This window comes from Natrix helvetica (genome assembly GCF_964273705.1).
Source record: "Natrix helvetica genome assembly, chromosome: 1".
Taxonomy (NCBI): domain Eukaryota; kingdom Metazoa; phylum Chordata; class Lepidosauria; order Squamata; family Natricidae; genus Natrix; species Natrix helvetica.
This window is the reverse complement of record NC_138548.1, coordinates 17,137,309-17,153,635: the sequence shown is the minus strand read 5'-3', so window position 1 is coordinate 17,153,635 and position 16,327 is coordinate 17,137,309. Positions and strand designations below refer to the sequence as shown.

Here is a 16,327-nt window from a genome sequence, read left to right as displayed (position 1 = left end):
GCTGTAAAAGCACTATGAAGTGGTATATAAGTCTAAGTGATATTACTATTATGGGGGAAAGGGCGAGGAAGATGCACAGTTAAACAGAAGGAAGGAAACATTGTGGCATTTATGCACACAGGGCATTGTGCATACTGTACTGAGGCATCAGCTGCATTGGAGAGCGAGGCTGTGCAAAGCATTTAAAGGCACATTGCAAAGAGTGCCAGCATAAACACAGCTTCCTCCTCCTTGATGCCCGGAGGCAACTGTGTTTTGCAGAAGGCTTGGCGGGGCTCCTGGCAGGATTCTTTTCAGGTTATGCAGAGGGAAACGTAGCTACATCTTCACTAGTAGCAGGATTATTGTTGGCGCTTGCACATACCTGCTGAGACAAAGCCCTTGCCTTGATTAGTTGGCCAAAAAAATCAACAGACAGAATCTGTTTATCCTGTAATTTGTAGATGGACTAGTAGTGATTATTCACAAAGACTCTGGGCTTCCTTGGGAATAATTGGTGCTCCCTGGCATATTACCTTCCTAGAAAAGCCATCCAGCTTTAGGAATTGGTGTGAATATTATGCAAAAATGTGTTTTTCACGCTCTCCTTCCTTCCACAGATACCGCCCCACCAGTGCTCCCCACAATCTAACAGACTTTTTGCGGTTGATAAGCATACATTAATAATCCAGTGCAAACAGCCCCAGTTTCCTTAAAGAGAATCAGCAAGAGCTCCTAAAAATAAAACATCCACTGGTGATGTATGATGTCCACTCCTTCATTTAAGCCCTCCAAGATAATTCACATTTTAGCTCCTTCAAGCACAATTTCCACAGGGAGACTCTTCCACAAGATAAACACAGCAATTGAAAAACTGCCTCCCAAGTTCACAAAAACTGGAAACACTCAGCAATTTGTCTCAGGATGCAGATCCTTACAATAGCAGAGTTGGAAGGGACCTCGGAGGTCTTCTAGTCCAACCCTCTGCCTAGGCAGGAAACCCTATACCATTTCAGACAAATGGCTATCCAACATCTTCTTAAAGACTTCCAGTGTTGGGGCATTCACAACTTCTGGAGGCAAGCTGTTCCACTGATTAATTGTTCTAACTGTCAGGAAGTTTCTCCTCAGTTCTAAGTTGCTTCTCTCCTTGATTAGTTTCCACCCATTGCTTCTTGTTCTACCCTCAGGTGCCTTGGAGAATAGTTTGACTCCCTCTTCTTTGTGGCAACCCCTGAGATATTGGAACACTGCTATCATGTCTCCCCTAGTCCTTCTTTCTATTAAGCTAGACATACCCAGTTCCTGCAACCGTTCTTCATATGTTTTAGTCTCCAGTCCCCTAATCTTCTTTGTTGCTCTTCTCTGCACTCTTTCTAGCTGCACTGCAATGGAGAAATGGGCAATGGAGCAGCCAGAGGGAATCCTAAACCTCCTTCCCTCGTGCTGGCTGCTCGGTTGCCTGTTTCTCTATTGCAGCACAACACTTAGTGATAATCATAGGTTACTAATAAGCAATCAAATCATATTAGGAAACAAATAAAAACAATATGAATTGTAAAGATACAAGCAACATGGGTGATGGTCATAAGTGGGAGGAGATAGGTACTAGGAAGGATGCGAAGAATAATAGTAAGACAGTCTTAGATAATTTGACAATGTTGAGGAATTCGATGTTTAGCAGAGTGATGGCATTCGGGGGGAAACTGTTCTTGTGTCTAGTTGTGCAGTGTCCTATAGCGTCGTTTTGAGAGTAGAAGTTGAAACAATTTATGTCCAGGATGTGAGGGGGTCTGTATAGAAGAAGAGCAAAATGCAAATAAACTGGTTCACTTTAGAAGCATCGTCATAGCTGAGTTCAGATTTTAAAGAATTTTTTTCTGCTCCGTTTCTGGATAATATGCTGAGGAAGAAAATGGTAGTCCTGGTCATGGAGTTCAAGGCGTCTCTCTAACCTTTTCTTTCTTTTTTTCTTTCTTCTCTTTCCATTCAGCCTCTGCTGGAGGGCTGGTTCCTCGCCCTTTATAATGTCGTCTACACATCGTTCCCAGTCCTGTGTTTGGGCTTGTTTGAACAGGTAAGTAACTTTGCATTGTGCAATGTTTTACACTGAATCATTTTAATTGTAAGTTAAATCAATGACCACTGCTATGGTCGTAAATATCCTTTACCTCCCTAATGCAAAAGAGGGAGAAAGGGAGGGAGAGAGAGAAAGAGAGAGAGAGAGAGGTACATCCCTGATTTAAAGACAACCACTTAGATAGAACCTCAAATAGCCCAGTGTTTTCGATGTTTCCGGTGGGAAACCACCACCCCCTCCTAGAAGAATGAAATATTTTGAGGAATATTTTAAAAGGCAGATTATTATATTTCCTAAAGGGAGAAATGGAAAGTCTCTAAAAGTCTTAAAGTTTAAATCTTAAACACAAGACCTACCACAAGGCCCATCACAAGACTCACTAATGACTCACAGCCGACTCCTTACAAGACCCGTCACCTCAGCTCCGCTCTAATTCGCATGTGCGCACGCCTCCCACCAGTCAGCTGATTTTCGGGTCTCTGCCACCCATGCGCGCAGCGGGCGGGGGGAGCGACGATCCCCACGCCCTCTTTTTTGTCCCAGAAGGCTGCAGGGAGGCCTGCTAGGCCCAAAATGGGGCATGGGGGTGGGGTGCGGCACGACCCCCTGCGGCCCGTTTATAGTCCCAGAAGGCTGCAGGGAGGCCTGCTAGGCCCAAAATGGAGCATGAGGGGGGTTTGCATATGCATGCACGGGGGAGAGTGGGGGGGGGGTCATGTGCGCATGCACAGGGGGGCGGGTACACGGTGTGTGTGTGTCACACGCACATTACATTATGGGTGAGGGCATGCGAGCGCTTTCGACATGCGACGACAAAAAAAGATTAACCATCACTGCCTTATTAGCAGAAGAATACCGACCCTGATATCCCCTAAACTCCACTGAAGATGTTATCTAGCCTAGTAATGAAACCTTCGGAAACCAACCAACAAGCTCTGAGAATGAACCTTCACCCTAATCCTACAGTAGCCAAGGTTGCACACTCCCTCCCTACAGTATCACTTAGCCCAGGGGTCAGGAAACTGCGGCTCTGGAGCCGCATGTGGCTCTTTCCTCCCTCTGCTGCGGTTCCGTCACCTGTCGGCGCCACAATTTTGAGAGGAGCTTCCGGTGGCGGGGGGGAAGAGAAGCACAGTGCGCCAGGAGAAAACTCTATGGCAAGGGGAGGGTTTTCCAGTTGTCTCCACAATCGATAGGGCTTTCGGTTATGACAGGTAGAGGAAAAAGTATGTCGCGCTGGAGGAGACTCTATGGTGGGGGAACTGAACTTCCGGTCGGCTCCAGAATTGAACGGGGGGCTTCCGGTTAGGACCTTTGTGGCTCCCGGTGTTTTCTTTTCTGTGGGAAGCGGGTCCAAATGGCTCTTTGAGTGTTTACGTTTGCCGACCGTCTTACTCCAACCAACCCAAGAGGTCTGCTGTGTAAACATGAGAATCAGGTTATTGTGCAGTGATTGTTATCTATAACCAGCATTATTTGATTCATAAGCTACAGCAAGTTCTGTGCGGTCTGAAAAATGTAACAAATTTAGCAAATCAGTAGAAAAAGGAAAAAGACGAACAGAAATGTTAAAGCTTTATGTGAAGAAAAACCCAAACTTGGGACATGTTATGAAACCCATTAGTAGGATTATAATCCAAAACTCAGATTCATATTGACTTCAATTCTAGATAAATTTAAAAGCAAAACAAAACATGAAGTTAGCTTTTACTCCCATAGCTTAAGTTGTCATACTTCTACGGGAGAAATTAATAAAAGATAGCAAAAACCACATTGGTATATTTTGCAGAAATAGAAGGTATAACCATATTTTTATTAAGCACTATTTGCCTTTCAGCGAAGTGCTATGAAAACTACTTTGACAACATAAGGATAGATGCTGTTATTCAAAGAGTTAAAATTGAGAAGTACATAATGGCCTAATGGTTACAGCAGGGGGTTGGACTAGAAGACCTCCAAGGTCCCTTCCAACTCTACTATTGTATTGTATTGTATTACTTAACATTTTGAGGAAATCCCAAATTGCATAGGGCTATTTCCCCCCCCCCCTTTTGTTCTTTCTCAGGTAATTTGGCGAAGGTTTTTTTTTCTTTTTAAAACTATAGCAAGCCTCTTGTAAGTTATCCAATATAGTTTTCATGCATTTTCCACCCCAAAACGGGGAGAATTGTGACATTAATTCTCTTTCAGAGTCTCAGGGAATGAGTACGGCTGTAGAGCTGGGAGTTACAGCATCCATCTTGGAAATAGAGAATCTGTAGATCATCTTTTTGCCTTCTGAACCTGACATCACCAGCAGGGGGCAGCAGTATCCCTTTTGTGATAGGACATTGTCCCATGTTCTTTTACTAAGGCACAGATGGAAAATATTTGTTTATTATCCCCCACCTCATCCCTTTTATAAATAATTCAAGAAAGCAAACATACTTAATATTCCTTCCTCTTCTTATTTCACCCCATCACAATCACCCAGTGAGGTAGGATGGGGTGAGAGAGAATGACTGGGCCAAAGTCATCCACCCGGCCTTCATGCCTAAGGCGGGACTAGAACCGAGGGTGGGATTTAGTCAGTTTGGACCGGTTCGGATGAACCAGTAGCTCCAGTGGTGGGTTCCTCCCGGATCGCACCGGATCGCGCGCGCTCCCTTTCAGTGCTCCACCTGGCTTGCGCGCTCCCTTTCAGGGCTCCACCTGGCTTGCGCGCTCCCTTTCAGCGCTCCACCTGGCTTGCGCGCTCCCTTTCAGCGCTCCACCTGGCTCTCGCGCTCCCTTCCGGCGCTGAAACCGGAAGTACAGTTTTGCCCGGCCCTGGCGAAGCAACGACGCCTGTCTGCGCTCCACCAGCTCGGCTGGGAACGGAGATGTTTCCTCAGCGGAGCGTTTCAGGCGCTCCGCTCCGCTGAGGAAACATCTCCGTTCCCAGCCGAGCTGGTGGAGCGCAGGCAGGCGTCGTTGCTTCGCCAGGGGCGGGGCAAGACTGTACTTCCGGTTTCAGCGCCGGAAGGGAGCGCGAGAGCCAGGTGGAGCGCTGAAAGGGAGCGCGCAAGCCAGGTGGAGCGCTGAAAGGGAGCACGCAAGCCAGGTGGAGCGCTGAAAGGGAGCGCGCGCGATCCGGTGCGATCCAGCAGGAACCCACCACTGGGTAGCTCCCATGATCAGCTGAGAGCGAATCAGGTTGGCCCGCTGGCCTGCCCTTGTACTTTACTTACCTATATCCTCTCAGCTGATTAGCATGGCAGAGCGCTGTGTTACTCCCCAAGAAGTAACGTGAAAAGTAAGTTTTGGTAAAACTGCGCACACAAGGGCAGCCAAACCGGTTGTTAAACCGGCAGGATCCCACCACTGATTAGAACTCACAGTCTCCTGGTTTCTAGCCTGGTGCCTTAACTGCTAAATCAAACCGGTGCTAGTTAAGTTTGCAGATGACACCAAGCTGGCAGGAATAGCCAACACTCCAGAAGATAGGCTTAAGATACAGAAGGATCTTGACAAACTTGAACATTGGGCACTATCTAATAAAATGAAATTCAATGGTGAAAAGAGTAAGGTTCTACATTTAGGCAAGGAAAACAAAATGCACAGGTACAGTATAGGTGGTACCTTGCTTAATAGTAGTAACTGTGAAAGGGATCTTGGAATCCTAGTGGACAACCATTTAAATATGAGCCAGCAGTGTGCAGCAGCTGCCAAAAAAGCCAACACAATTCTAGGCTGCATCAACAGAGGGATAGAATCAAGATCACGTGAAGTGTTAATACCACTTTATAATGCCTTGGTAAGGCCACACTTTGAATACTGCATTCAGTTCTGGTCACCACGATGTAGAAAAGATGTGGAGACTCTAGAAAGAGTGCAGAGAAGAGCAACAAAGAAGATTAGGGGACTGGAGACTAAAACATATGAAGAACGGTTGCAGGAACTGGGTATGTCTAGCTTAAGAGAAAGAGAAAGAAGGACTAGGGGAGACATGATAGCATTGTTCCAATATCTCAGGGGTTGCCACAAAGAAGAGGGAGTCAAACTATTCTCCAAGGCACCTGAGGGTAGAACAAGAAGCAATGGGTGGAAACTAATCAAGGAGAGAAGCAACTTAGAACTGAGGATAAATTTCCCCACAGTTAGAACAATTAATCAGTGGAACAGCTTGCCTCCAGAAGTTGTGAATGCCCCAACACTGGAAGTCTTTAAGAAGATGTTGGATAGCCATTTGTCTGAAACGGTTTGGGGTTTCCTGCTTAGGCAGGGGTTTGGACTAGAAGACCTCCAAGGTCCCTTCCAACTCTGCTATTGTATTGTAGTTTATGTCCAACAATTGCCTTTTTTGAGCAATCTTTTTAGTGGTTGAGTATAAAGGTGTAGCAATCTGTTGATGATGTCATTGGAGGAGCAGTGATGAATTCTTCCTTTTTTCTGCCACTGCTGGGGAGGTTGTGGGCCAAAGTAAAATTAAGGGTTAAGCTTATCAGTGTTTCTACACATCTGTTTTACTTTTTATTTTGCAAAGACTAGAAACCACCTGTTTGCTACCCAGGTTCAGTGTGGAGTGTTTTGGGAACCAATAAAAAGGAACAGGAAGGGGGGGAATCATTAAATTGCACCCCTGTTTTAGAGTACAGGTAGCTCTTGACTTACAATAGTTTGTGTAAAGATGGTTCAAAGTTATATGGCACTGAAATAAGTGACTTAAGACATTTTTCACACTTACGACCATTGCTGAATCCCCATGGTCACATGATCAAAATTCAGATGCTTGGCAATGGACTCATTTATGACCGTTGCAGTAACCTGGGATCACGTGATCACTTTTTTGTGACCTTCTGACAAGCGAAGGCGATGGGAAAGCCAAATTCATTTAACAACTTCAGTGCTTCACTTAACAATTGTGGCAACAAAGGTTATAAAATGGGGCAAAACCTATTTAATAACTGTCTCGCTTTGCGACAGAAAGTTTGGGCTCCTGTGGTCATAAGTCGAGGACTACCTGTAATCTTATGCAGTGTGAGTCCCTCCAGATGTCAACTCTGAAGTTGACCTGCCTGAAGCCATCTTTTCCTGCTTCATAGTTGCCATGAACTTTGAAAGGGGGAAGAGAAGGGGGAAGCAGATAGACCGGCTACCACTCAAAACAAAACGTTTTCTTGTGGGAATCAAGGTCATCCCAGCAGATGGCAAGGGAAGGAAGGGAGGGACCAAGCAGCCTCCCAGCTACCTTCATTAGACAATGTGAATGGGGACACCTGGGGAGGGAAATATTTGCTCTTTTAATTAGGGGGGAAACCGCTGGAATCTTTAGAGTTGGTTTTCACTACCTGTGCTGATAGGATGTGTCCAATACACATGTTCTTTGGAGGTATCTAACCTGCCTGGGAGTTCTGCTTTTAGTGGATGCGTTACTCGGAGCCCTGACACCAGATATGTTTAATCTGCAACTGCCAGCAGTCAGTTCTACTGTTCCAAGCAGCCTTTTCCCTCGTTCCTAGATTGCCTTCTCTCTTTTTCCCATTAGGATATGAATGCCAAGAAAAGTCTGCAGTTCCCTGAGCTGTACAAGGCAGGTCAAAAAGACCTCTTCTTCAATTTCGGGATATTCTTCGTGTCGTTCATCCATGGATCCTTTGTCTCTTTGGCCAACTTCTACATCACCATGTGGGCTGTGGGGGACAGGTCGGGCACCCGGATCACGGGTGATTATCAGTCCTATGGTATGATTGTTGCAACCTCCGCCATCTTGACAGTGCTGACTGAGGTGAGTAACTTTGTGCAGTGGTGGGGAGGTTGAGTGTGATGGACTTTCTCAGTGAATTCCTCTGGGAGTAGATTGAGGAGCAAATGCCTCCAAAAACATCCCTAAAGATACTGGCCAGAGATAGTCCAGAGTTGGTACAAAATAAAACGAACAAAGAGCTGGTTCAGGATTGCGCAGGGTCACTCCAGGAAGTGCTGAGAAAGGGAAGAACCCCTTATAGAAAGATCCTGCCTCTGCTATAAGCACAACACAACAGAGTGCTTTTTTAAATATAAATTTAAGAAAGCTTTGGAGAATAGCTTGACTCCCTCTTCTTTGGGGCAGCCCCTGAGATATCAGAACTCTGCTATCATGTCACCCCTAGTTCTTCCTTTCGTTAAACTAGACCAGTGATGGCGAACCTATGGCACGCGTGCCACAAGTGGCACGCGGAACCATTTGTCAGGGCACGCGAGGTGCTGCTGAGTTCACCTTTTTAAAAGCCATTTTTCGCCCTCCCCAGGCTCCAGAGGCTTTATAGGAGCCTGGGGAGGGCGAAAAGAGCCTCCCCCGGCCCCCCCGGAGGCCCTCTGGAGGCTTCAGGGACTGTCTGGAGGCTTCCCTGACGCCTTCGGAGCGCTTAAAACCAGCCTAAGCATTCTGAAGGCTTCAGGGAAGCCTCCAGACAGTCCCTGAAGCCTCCGGAGGGCCTCTGTGGGGGTCGGGGGAGGCTCTTTTCGCCCTCCTCAGGCTCCTATAAAGCCTCTGGACTGGAGCCTGGGGAGGGCGAAAAAAGCATGTAAAAATGGGGGGGTCGCGCATTGTGCGCGCATGCGCACTGGCGGGGTCGCGCGTTGCATTATGGGTGCAGCACGCCCGCACACGAGCCCCCTGCGCTCCCCCCACTTGTGGCACGTGAGCCAAAAAAGGTTCGCCATCGCTGAACTAGACATACCCAGTTCCTGCAACCGTTCTTCATACGTCTTAGCTTCCAGTCCCCTCATCCTCTTTGTTCTCTGCACTTCTTTCTAGAGCAGTGATAGCTAACCTTTTTATTGTCGCATGCCAAAAGCAAGGGCACACGAATGCAGCAGCGCAAATATGCATACCCATAATGCAATGCGCATGACCCCCCTGTGCTGGCCGGGGCTGACATGGTGGTTATAAGTCAACGACTACCTGTAGCGGGGGGAAATGCACTTTGATGCCACCGCTGTGGTGGACAGGTTCTAAGAGACAGAATCCTACTCACCTCCCATCTGTTTCTGTTCATTTTCGGAGGCGGTGGGAGGGAAGAGAAATGTACCAAAACAGCTATAGAGACAGAGAATTCAGGAAGACCTTTTTTTTTTACAAAGTCTCTCCAAAACTTTCTCTTGATCTCAGAACTGTTAAACAGTTCCCATGAAGGTGTAACCTGAATGAAATGAGTTTGACCCTCTGCTTGACTGGGTCTATTTGATCCCCCCTCAGGATTAGTTTACTACCTCAATTGACTCCATTTTAACCTCCCTTAACCCAGTTAATTGCATTAAGGGAACAGGATCAGCATTTCTGACACCGTAGCGTTTATTTTAAAGCAATCTAATGCAAAGTATAGTATATTTTTTATAGGAAATGAATGCAGTGGAAATGAGAGATATACAGTATGTCCAAGTTTTGTAGCCACTCTTTCCATTCTCCTCCACTAGTTTCTTTCTTTCTTCTCTTTCTTTCTTTCTCTTTTTTATTTCTCTTTTTTATTTCTTTCTTTCTTTCTTTCTTTCATCTTTCTTTCTTTTTCTTTTTCTCTTTTTTCTTTCTTTCTCTCTGTCTTTCTCTCTTTCTTTATCTTTCTTTCTCTTTTTTCTCTCTCTCTCTTTCTTTCTTTCTTTTTTCTTTCTCTTTCTTTCTTCTTTCTTATTCTTTCTCTTTCTGTTTTTCTCTTTCTTTCTCTTTCTTTCTTTCTCTCTTTTTCTCTCTCTCTTTTTTCTTTCTCTCTTTTTTCTCTTTCTTTCTTTCTTTCTTTCTCCTTTTTCTTTCTTTCTCTTTTCTTTCTTTTTTTCTTTCTTTCTGTCTCTGTCCTTTCTTTCTTTTTCTTTTTCTTTCTTTCTCTCTCTCTCTCTCTCTCTCTCTTTCTTTCTTTCTTTCTTTCTTTCTTTCCTGCCTTTCTTATTTTACAAATAACTCAAAGCAGTGAACATATCCAACACACTTTTCTCTTCCTATTTTTTCCACAACAACAACCCTGTGAGGTGGGTTGGGGTGAGAGAGGGTGATTGGCCCAGGTTTTGCCCTTCTTCTTCCCCAAGTCAACCATTTTTTTTATCAGCACAATTCTGACAGCGTCTTCCACCCACCTTCCCTTCTTGCGTAGATCATTCTGGAGTTGAAATTCTGGACCATCTTCTCTTTCCTGGCCATCTTGATCAGCCTCCTGCTATATTGCTTTTTCACGTATGTCACTCAAAACTTCCACGCCTACACAACCTCTCCCCAGATGTTCCCCTTTCCTGGTAAGTTAAGAGCTCCAGATGTAACTCTTTGGGATTTTCTCTTGCATGTGCAATGCTAAGCTGCAAGATTGATTGACCTCTGGGAGGGCTTGAGTCATACAGTATTTACAATCTGGTCCTAAGATGTTAAAAGAAAGAGAATTGGGTTAATTGGATCCCTTATTGTCCCCGGCATCTCCTGTCTTAAAACCATAATATTCAACATCATGTTAAAAAGAGGTGGGAGAAACCTAAGGAGGGGATTGGTTGGTCCAGCCCAGAAGCCAGAAGAAGGGTTGGACTATTTGTGGTTCAGTGGGTTTAAAGCAGAAGTCTCCAACCGTGGCAACTTTAAGCCTGGCGGACTTCAACTCCCAGAATTCCCCAGCTTTGGCTGGGGAATTCTGGGAGTTGAAGTCCGCCAGGCTTAAAGTTGCCAAGGTTGGAGACTTCTGCTTTAAACTATTCTCTGTCTTAATGTCATCAGGTTGATTCCTAAAACAGCATGCAGGTAGTCCTCAACTTACAATCATTCATGCTGTGACCTTTTGAAATTACATCGGCACTGGAAAAAAGTGGCTTATGTCCGGTTTTCACACCTATGCCCATTGCAGCATCCCTATGGTCACATGATCAAAATTCAGACCCTTGACAACTGGTGTGAATTTGTGACAGTTGTAGTGTCCCGGGGGTCATGTGATCACCTTTTGAGACCTTCTGACCAGCAAAGCCAACGAGGAAGCCAGATTCACTTAACAACTGCTTTGCTAACTTAACAACTGCAGCGATTCACTTAACAACTGTAGCAAGAAAGGTCGTGAAATGGGGCAAAGCTAACAAGCATTGTCTTGCTTGGCAATGGAAATTTTGGGCTCAATTATAGCAATAGCACTTAGACTTATATACCACTTCACAGTGCTTTACAGCCCTCTCTAAGCGGTTTATAGAGTCCGCCTATTTCCCCCAACAATTTGGGTCCTCATTTTACCCACCTCGGAAAGACGGAAGGCTGAGTCAACCTTGAGCTTCATGAGATTTGAACTGCCAAATTGCAGGCAACCATCAGTCAGCAGAAGTAGTCTGCATTCTAATTATGGTCATAAGTCGAGGACTACCTGTCAGAGATTTGGCAGTGTGACTATTATTATGAGGTAAACCCAGGAGCAAAACAGAGCACCCAGCACACAGAGCTTTTAGACAATTAATAGTGGTTTATATATACATATATATAGACATACACATGGCAGATAAATCTCTTACCACTCAGCTACAGACACAAGGAGAGAAATGAGATACATGATGAGAGAGAGAGAGAGACACCTTCTAATGGCCACATATATATAGACACCTCTTAAAAGGGTAACAGATTTGTGTGGACCACACCAGAGTCTTAAGTAGGCTATACCTATATTGCTGAATCATCCTCATTGTATCAGCTTACAGTTTTCAGCTTACAGTTTACAGCTTACAACCTTACATCAATTGGCAGCTGTTAAATCCTCAGTACCTGACACTACCTGTTTATTTGTATGCACAGCACACTGTTATGCAAACTGAAGTGTAAGGTTTACCAAGTTGTGTGAATTCCCCTACTCAAAGCATCTTCCTTTCTCCTCCAGAGGCCACCAGGAATGCTCTGACTGACCCAACTGCTGTGCTTGTCATCTTGCTGTGTGTTGTGGTGAACACCATCCCCTCCCTTGCCATCCGTTTTGTGTACAATACCATCAGCCCTCCAACTATGTCAGAGGTGAGTCCTGCTTTCCCAGGGCAGCAAGCATCCATAGACAGTTTGATTGGTCGGGTTGCAAGGAATGGTGGAAGGAGAGTGACAGATGAGTGACTTTGGCTTGATGAACTAGACGGGCTTTTAAATCATTAGTCTGTTGGACGAAGCTATTCTGGTTTGATTCTGATTCGGTGTATTATGTGAGTTCAGAAGCTAGATAATATCAGTAACCGGTTAGAGAAACTGTGCAAATCTAGCCTTGATTTCCCTGGATTTGGGGCAAAAGTTGACTATCATATTTTTCGGAGCGCATGCCCAAACCCATAATTTAATGCCCCCCAGTGCCATGCCCCTGTGTATGCGTGCATGACCCCACTGCCCTGCGCATGCGCTGACGGCTCTCTTGGAGCCTGGGGAGGGTGAAAGCGGCCTCCCCTGCCGCCCCCCCGAAGACCCTCTGGAGGCTGGAAACGGCCCATTTTCTGACTTCCAGTGGGCCCGGTAGATCTGTTTTTTTGTTCTTCCCAGGCTCCAAAGGCTTTCTAGGAGCCTGGGGAGGGCGAAAACAGCCTAACATGCAGACCGGAAGTTTGGCAAAAGACTTCTGGGTTGCCCTTTAGGCCATTTTTCTCCCTCCCGAGGCTTCTGTTCCATTCCTAAACTTCTGGTTTGTGCGTTGGGAGGTTTTTCACCCTCCGGAGGCTTCAAGAGGCTTCCCTAAAGCATCCGGAGGGCGAAAAGCAGCCCAATTGTGCAAATCAAAAGTCTGTTCCCAAACTTGATTTTTGTGCGTGCTGGAGCTGACAGGGCAAAGTCTCGTGTGTCCTCAGAAATGGCTCTGCATGCCACCTATGGCACGTGTGCTATAGCTTCGCCATCACAATGCTAGGATAAATCTTTGGGCTCCTCCTAAAACCTGCTTGTAACCTTGTTGTAGAGAGAATGTGCTATTTAACCACAGCAAAATCTGCATTCCCAGGAGGTATTAACACTTAGTAAGTGGACCCTTTCCAACTTGGAAATGTCTTGAGGGAGTGAGGAACTTCCTTGATGCCCAGATTTGAGGGCGTATGGCAGGGGTGGGATTCAAAAATTTCAGCAACGGGTTCTCTGCCTGGTTGCTGGGTGGGCGTGGCCATGGTGGGCGTGGCCTAGTCAGCCTCCTACACCACAGTGAGGGGCCTGTTTTTGCCTTCCCCAGGCTCCAGAGACTTTCCTTGAGCCTCTGGGAGAGCGAAAACTGCCTCCCCCGGGCTCCGGAGGCCAGAAATGGGCGTTTCTGGCCTTCCAAAACTTCTGGAAGGTCTGTTTTTCCCCCTTCCTGAGCCTCGGTGCAGGCCATGCACTTGCCTTGCATCCAAAACTGGCCACATCAAGACTCCTGGGAGGGAGGGAGGGAGGGGGGAGGGGAGGGGAGGTGTGGGCAGGGCCAGCCAGGGGTGAGATTTGGAGGTTCTCTGAACCAGCCATAACATTAGCTATGGGTTCTCCCGAACTCCTGGCATATGGGGAGCTATAGTTCATCCCAGAGGGAGGATTGCAGAATCAGGAAGGCTGGTACATAAGTTATATGCCGATCCATCTTCCTTCCTTCTTTCCTTTCAGATGTTTCAAGCCCGGGAGATGCAGAAGAAGCAATCGACGGTGGAGCTGACCTCTCACAACACTAGGAATTCGCTCCTGAGGCGTTCCAGCTACGCCTTTTCCCACAAGGAAGGATACGCCCAACTCATCGCTAAGGGAGCCAGTCTGCGGAGCAAGACTGTCCCTGTCCGCAGGCAACTGAATGGCTTGTACAGCACCCACATTCCTGGAAAAGACAACTCACTGCCAACGGAGATCAACGCTGCCCCTAAAGAAGCTTCTTTAGAGCAGAAGGTCCAGCTTGGTTGAAGGAGACCAAGCCAATTACAGATAACAGGAAGGGCCATTGCTGATCCTGTATTCCCTGTCCTGCACAGGGGTGACTTTTGCCTGAATGCCACAATGTCTTCCCGAAACTGAGGCTTGCACCGGGCAGAAGCTTCCCATGGACAGTGTCTGTTCGTCATTCATGAAGTTCTGAGTTCGAACCTGATTCAGACTTCATCGATCAGATCTTCTCATTCTTTTTTTTTCCTGCCATATTCTATTCTGTGCAATATTCTTGTGAGTGATAATAGCCCACCTTGACTAGGTTACATGGAGATGGTTGGGCAGTCAGTGGGCACCCATTGCTGGCCCATTGCCAACCTAACAAAACAGTGTTTGTTCTGGTTTTAAATCTGGAAAGCTTTGGAGATCTCAGCCGGAAGTTCTCGTCTCTAGGCAACCTTAAAAGCCTCTGAACTGGGCACGGCACTTCCTGGTAAAGGAGAAAATCCTTGCTTGCAGGAAGCCACCATCTCAGGCAGGAGGTCCTCCAAATTCAGGGGAGGGATTCAGCCGGTTTGGGCGAACTGGTAGTTCCAATGAGTATTTGGCCCCGCCCACCCATCCCTGCCTTTCCTGTCCTTTATTTCCCTGTTTTTTAGCTCAGCTGATTCGCGTGGCACAGTGGATTGCCGCGCGTCAGCTGTCTTACTCAGCGGCGCTGACATAGAAGATAAGTTTTTAAGCTTAAAATGGGCGGTTTTTGAACGCTGTGTGCGCGCGTGAAACACACATTAGGCACGCACGGACGCAAAGCATACACTCACCAGTGGTGGGTTGTTTGCATCCCACCACTGTGCAAATTCTGGTTATGGAAAGGGCAGATTGTGAATGCCAGAAGGAAGGCCTGCCATAGGCGTTGCCCTGTCAGCTGGTCAGCTGCGTGCTGGCCAGCTGATTTTCGGCCTTGATTTTCACCTGTTTTTTGCCCTCCAGAGGGAGAAAAACCATCAACCCGGAAATCTGATCCCAAACTGGGCCACCAGAAGTTGGAAAACGGGCCGTTTACGACCTCCGGAGGGCCTCTGAGGGGGTGCAGGAGGCTATTTTGTCCTCCCCGGGCTCCAAGAAAGCCGGGCATGCGCAGGGGTCACGGTACAGGGCGGTATTAAATTATGGGAGTGGGCATACGAGCGTGCGCGATAGCGCATGCGTGTGTGATTTTGGCACCTGAGGCGAAAAAGGTTCGCCATCACTGCTGTAACGTTAAGAGGTTTGGACTTCAACTCCAGAATTCCTTTGTCCCCATGTCTTTCATGGTGTTTCAGATGTATGAGCCTAAGTGGTTAAACTGGTTTGCAAAGCCAAGTCCAAATACCATTGTGCCAAAAAGAATGCTTTCTCTCCCAAATCAGAGAAAAGGCAATGCCATCCAGCATACTCTTCATAATGGTTACCAATCAAAGGTCTCTGAAAGTCCATAGATAAGTTACCATTGCAATAGCCTTCTTCTGTTTGTTCTGTTTATTTAAGTTCCATTTCCTTAACTTGTGAAATGCCAATTAATACTATTTCAGAAAGTAAGAGAAGGGCAGCCAGATCCGACAAAATTATTACCTAATTTGGAACAAACATGCAAAGAGCCAGATGGCAGATCTGTGGAAGTTCCCCAACAGTTAGTCCACATGCCAACTGCCTATTGCAAGGTATCTAAAGGTAGACTTCTCCTGTTTATGGGTAGTTTCTACTCAGCGATCATGGCTTTAGAGATAGGGGAAGACAATCAAAGTAATATGATGGCATAATTTTCACTCTGCTTTTTAAGATTTATTTTAAAAAGTAGGGCTTCATCTATCTTTTCTGGCTGTGAGAAAGGTGAACAAGATGTGTTTACATATTTCTTTTACAAATATAATAAACCTATTTTTAAAAAAACAACCCACTTTTAACATTGAATTTGTTTATAAAATCATTCCTTCCTTCCTTCCTTCCTTCCTTCCTTCCTTCCTTCCTTCCTTCCTTCCTTCCTTCCTTCCTTCCTTCCTTCTTGTTGCATAATAGATAAAGAGCCAGCATCCTTTCAGAAGTCGCTGAATAACCACTTCAAACACCCTCAGCTGTCATAGTTTGTGGTTAAAGTTGTTGGGAATTGTAATTCAATAATTTCTGGAAGGTTATTGGCAGGGGTGGGCTTCAAAAATTTTAACAAGGGTTTCTCTGCCCAGTTGCTGGGTGGGCATGGCCATGGTGGGTGTGCCCTAGTCAGCACCACGGTGGGAGGGGGGCGTTTTTGCCAGCGGTGAAATCCTCTGAAGTCTGCTACCGGTTCGGTGAGTCTGCTATCGAGCCATGCCCACGCAGCACTAAAAAATGAAATATTTTGAAGCCTTCCGAGTCTGCAAAGGTAAGTAGAACAGCTGGGGGGGATCCACTGTGCCACATGTTTTAGATTAGCTAGAAAGCAGGAAATCCAACGATTCTAGCTAGTA

At 46.2% G+C, this 16,327-nt stretch overlaps 1 protein-coding gene and 1 long non-coding RNA gene across 2 annotated transcripts in view; one reads left to right on the top strand and one right to left on the bottom strand.

The window, feature by feature from the left end:
* The window catches only part of ATP8B3 (ATPase phospholipid transporting 8B3), a 115,892-nt gene extending 101,024 nt beyond the window's left edge, over nt 1–14,868 (top strand). Inside the window, exons 24-28 of the mRNA XM_081958164.1 lie at nt 1,973–2,056; nt 7,566–7,805; nt 10,141–10,279; nt 11,878–12,008; nt 13,593–14,868. Coding sequence (XP_081814290.1) covers nt 1,973–2,056; nt 7,566–7,805; nt 10,141–10,279; nt 11,878–12,008; nt 13,593–13,880 — 882 coding nt within the window. The 3' untranslated portion in view covers nt 13,881–14,868. The remainder of the gene's footprint in view (nt 1–1,972; nt 2,057–7,565; nt 7,806–10,140; nt 10,280–11,877; nt 12,009–13,592) is intronic.
* Nucleotides 9,877–11,556, bottom strand: LOC309396058. Its single transcript, XR_014176024.1, has 2 exons — nt 11,519–11,556; nt 9,877–10,397 (listed from the first exon to the last, which is right to left on the bottom strand). It is a non-coding gene; the product is annotated as an uncharacterized lncRNA (long non-coding RNA).
* Nucleotides 14,869–16,327: the final 1,459 nt, after the last annotated feature.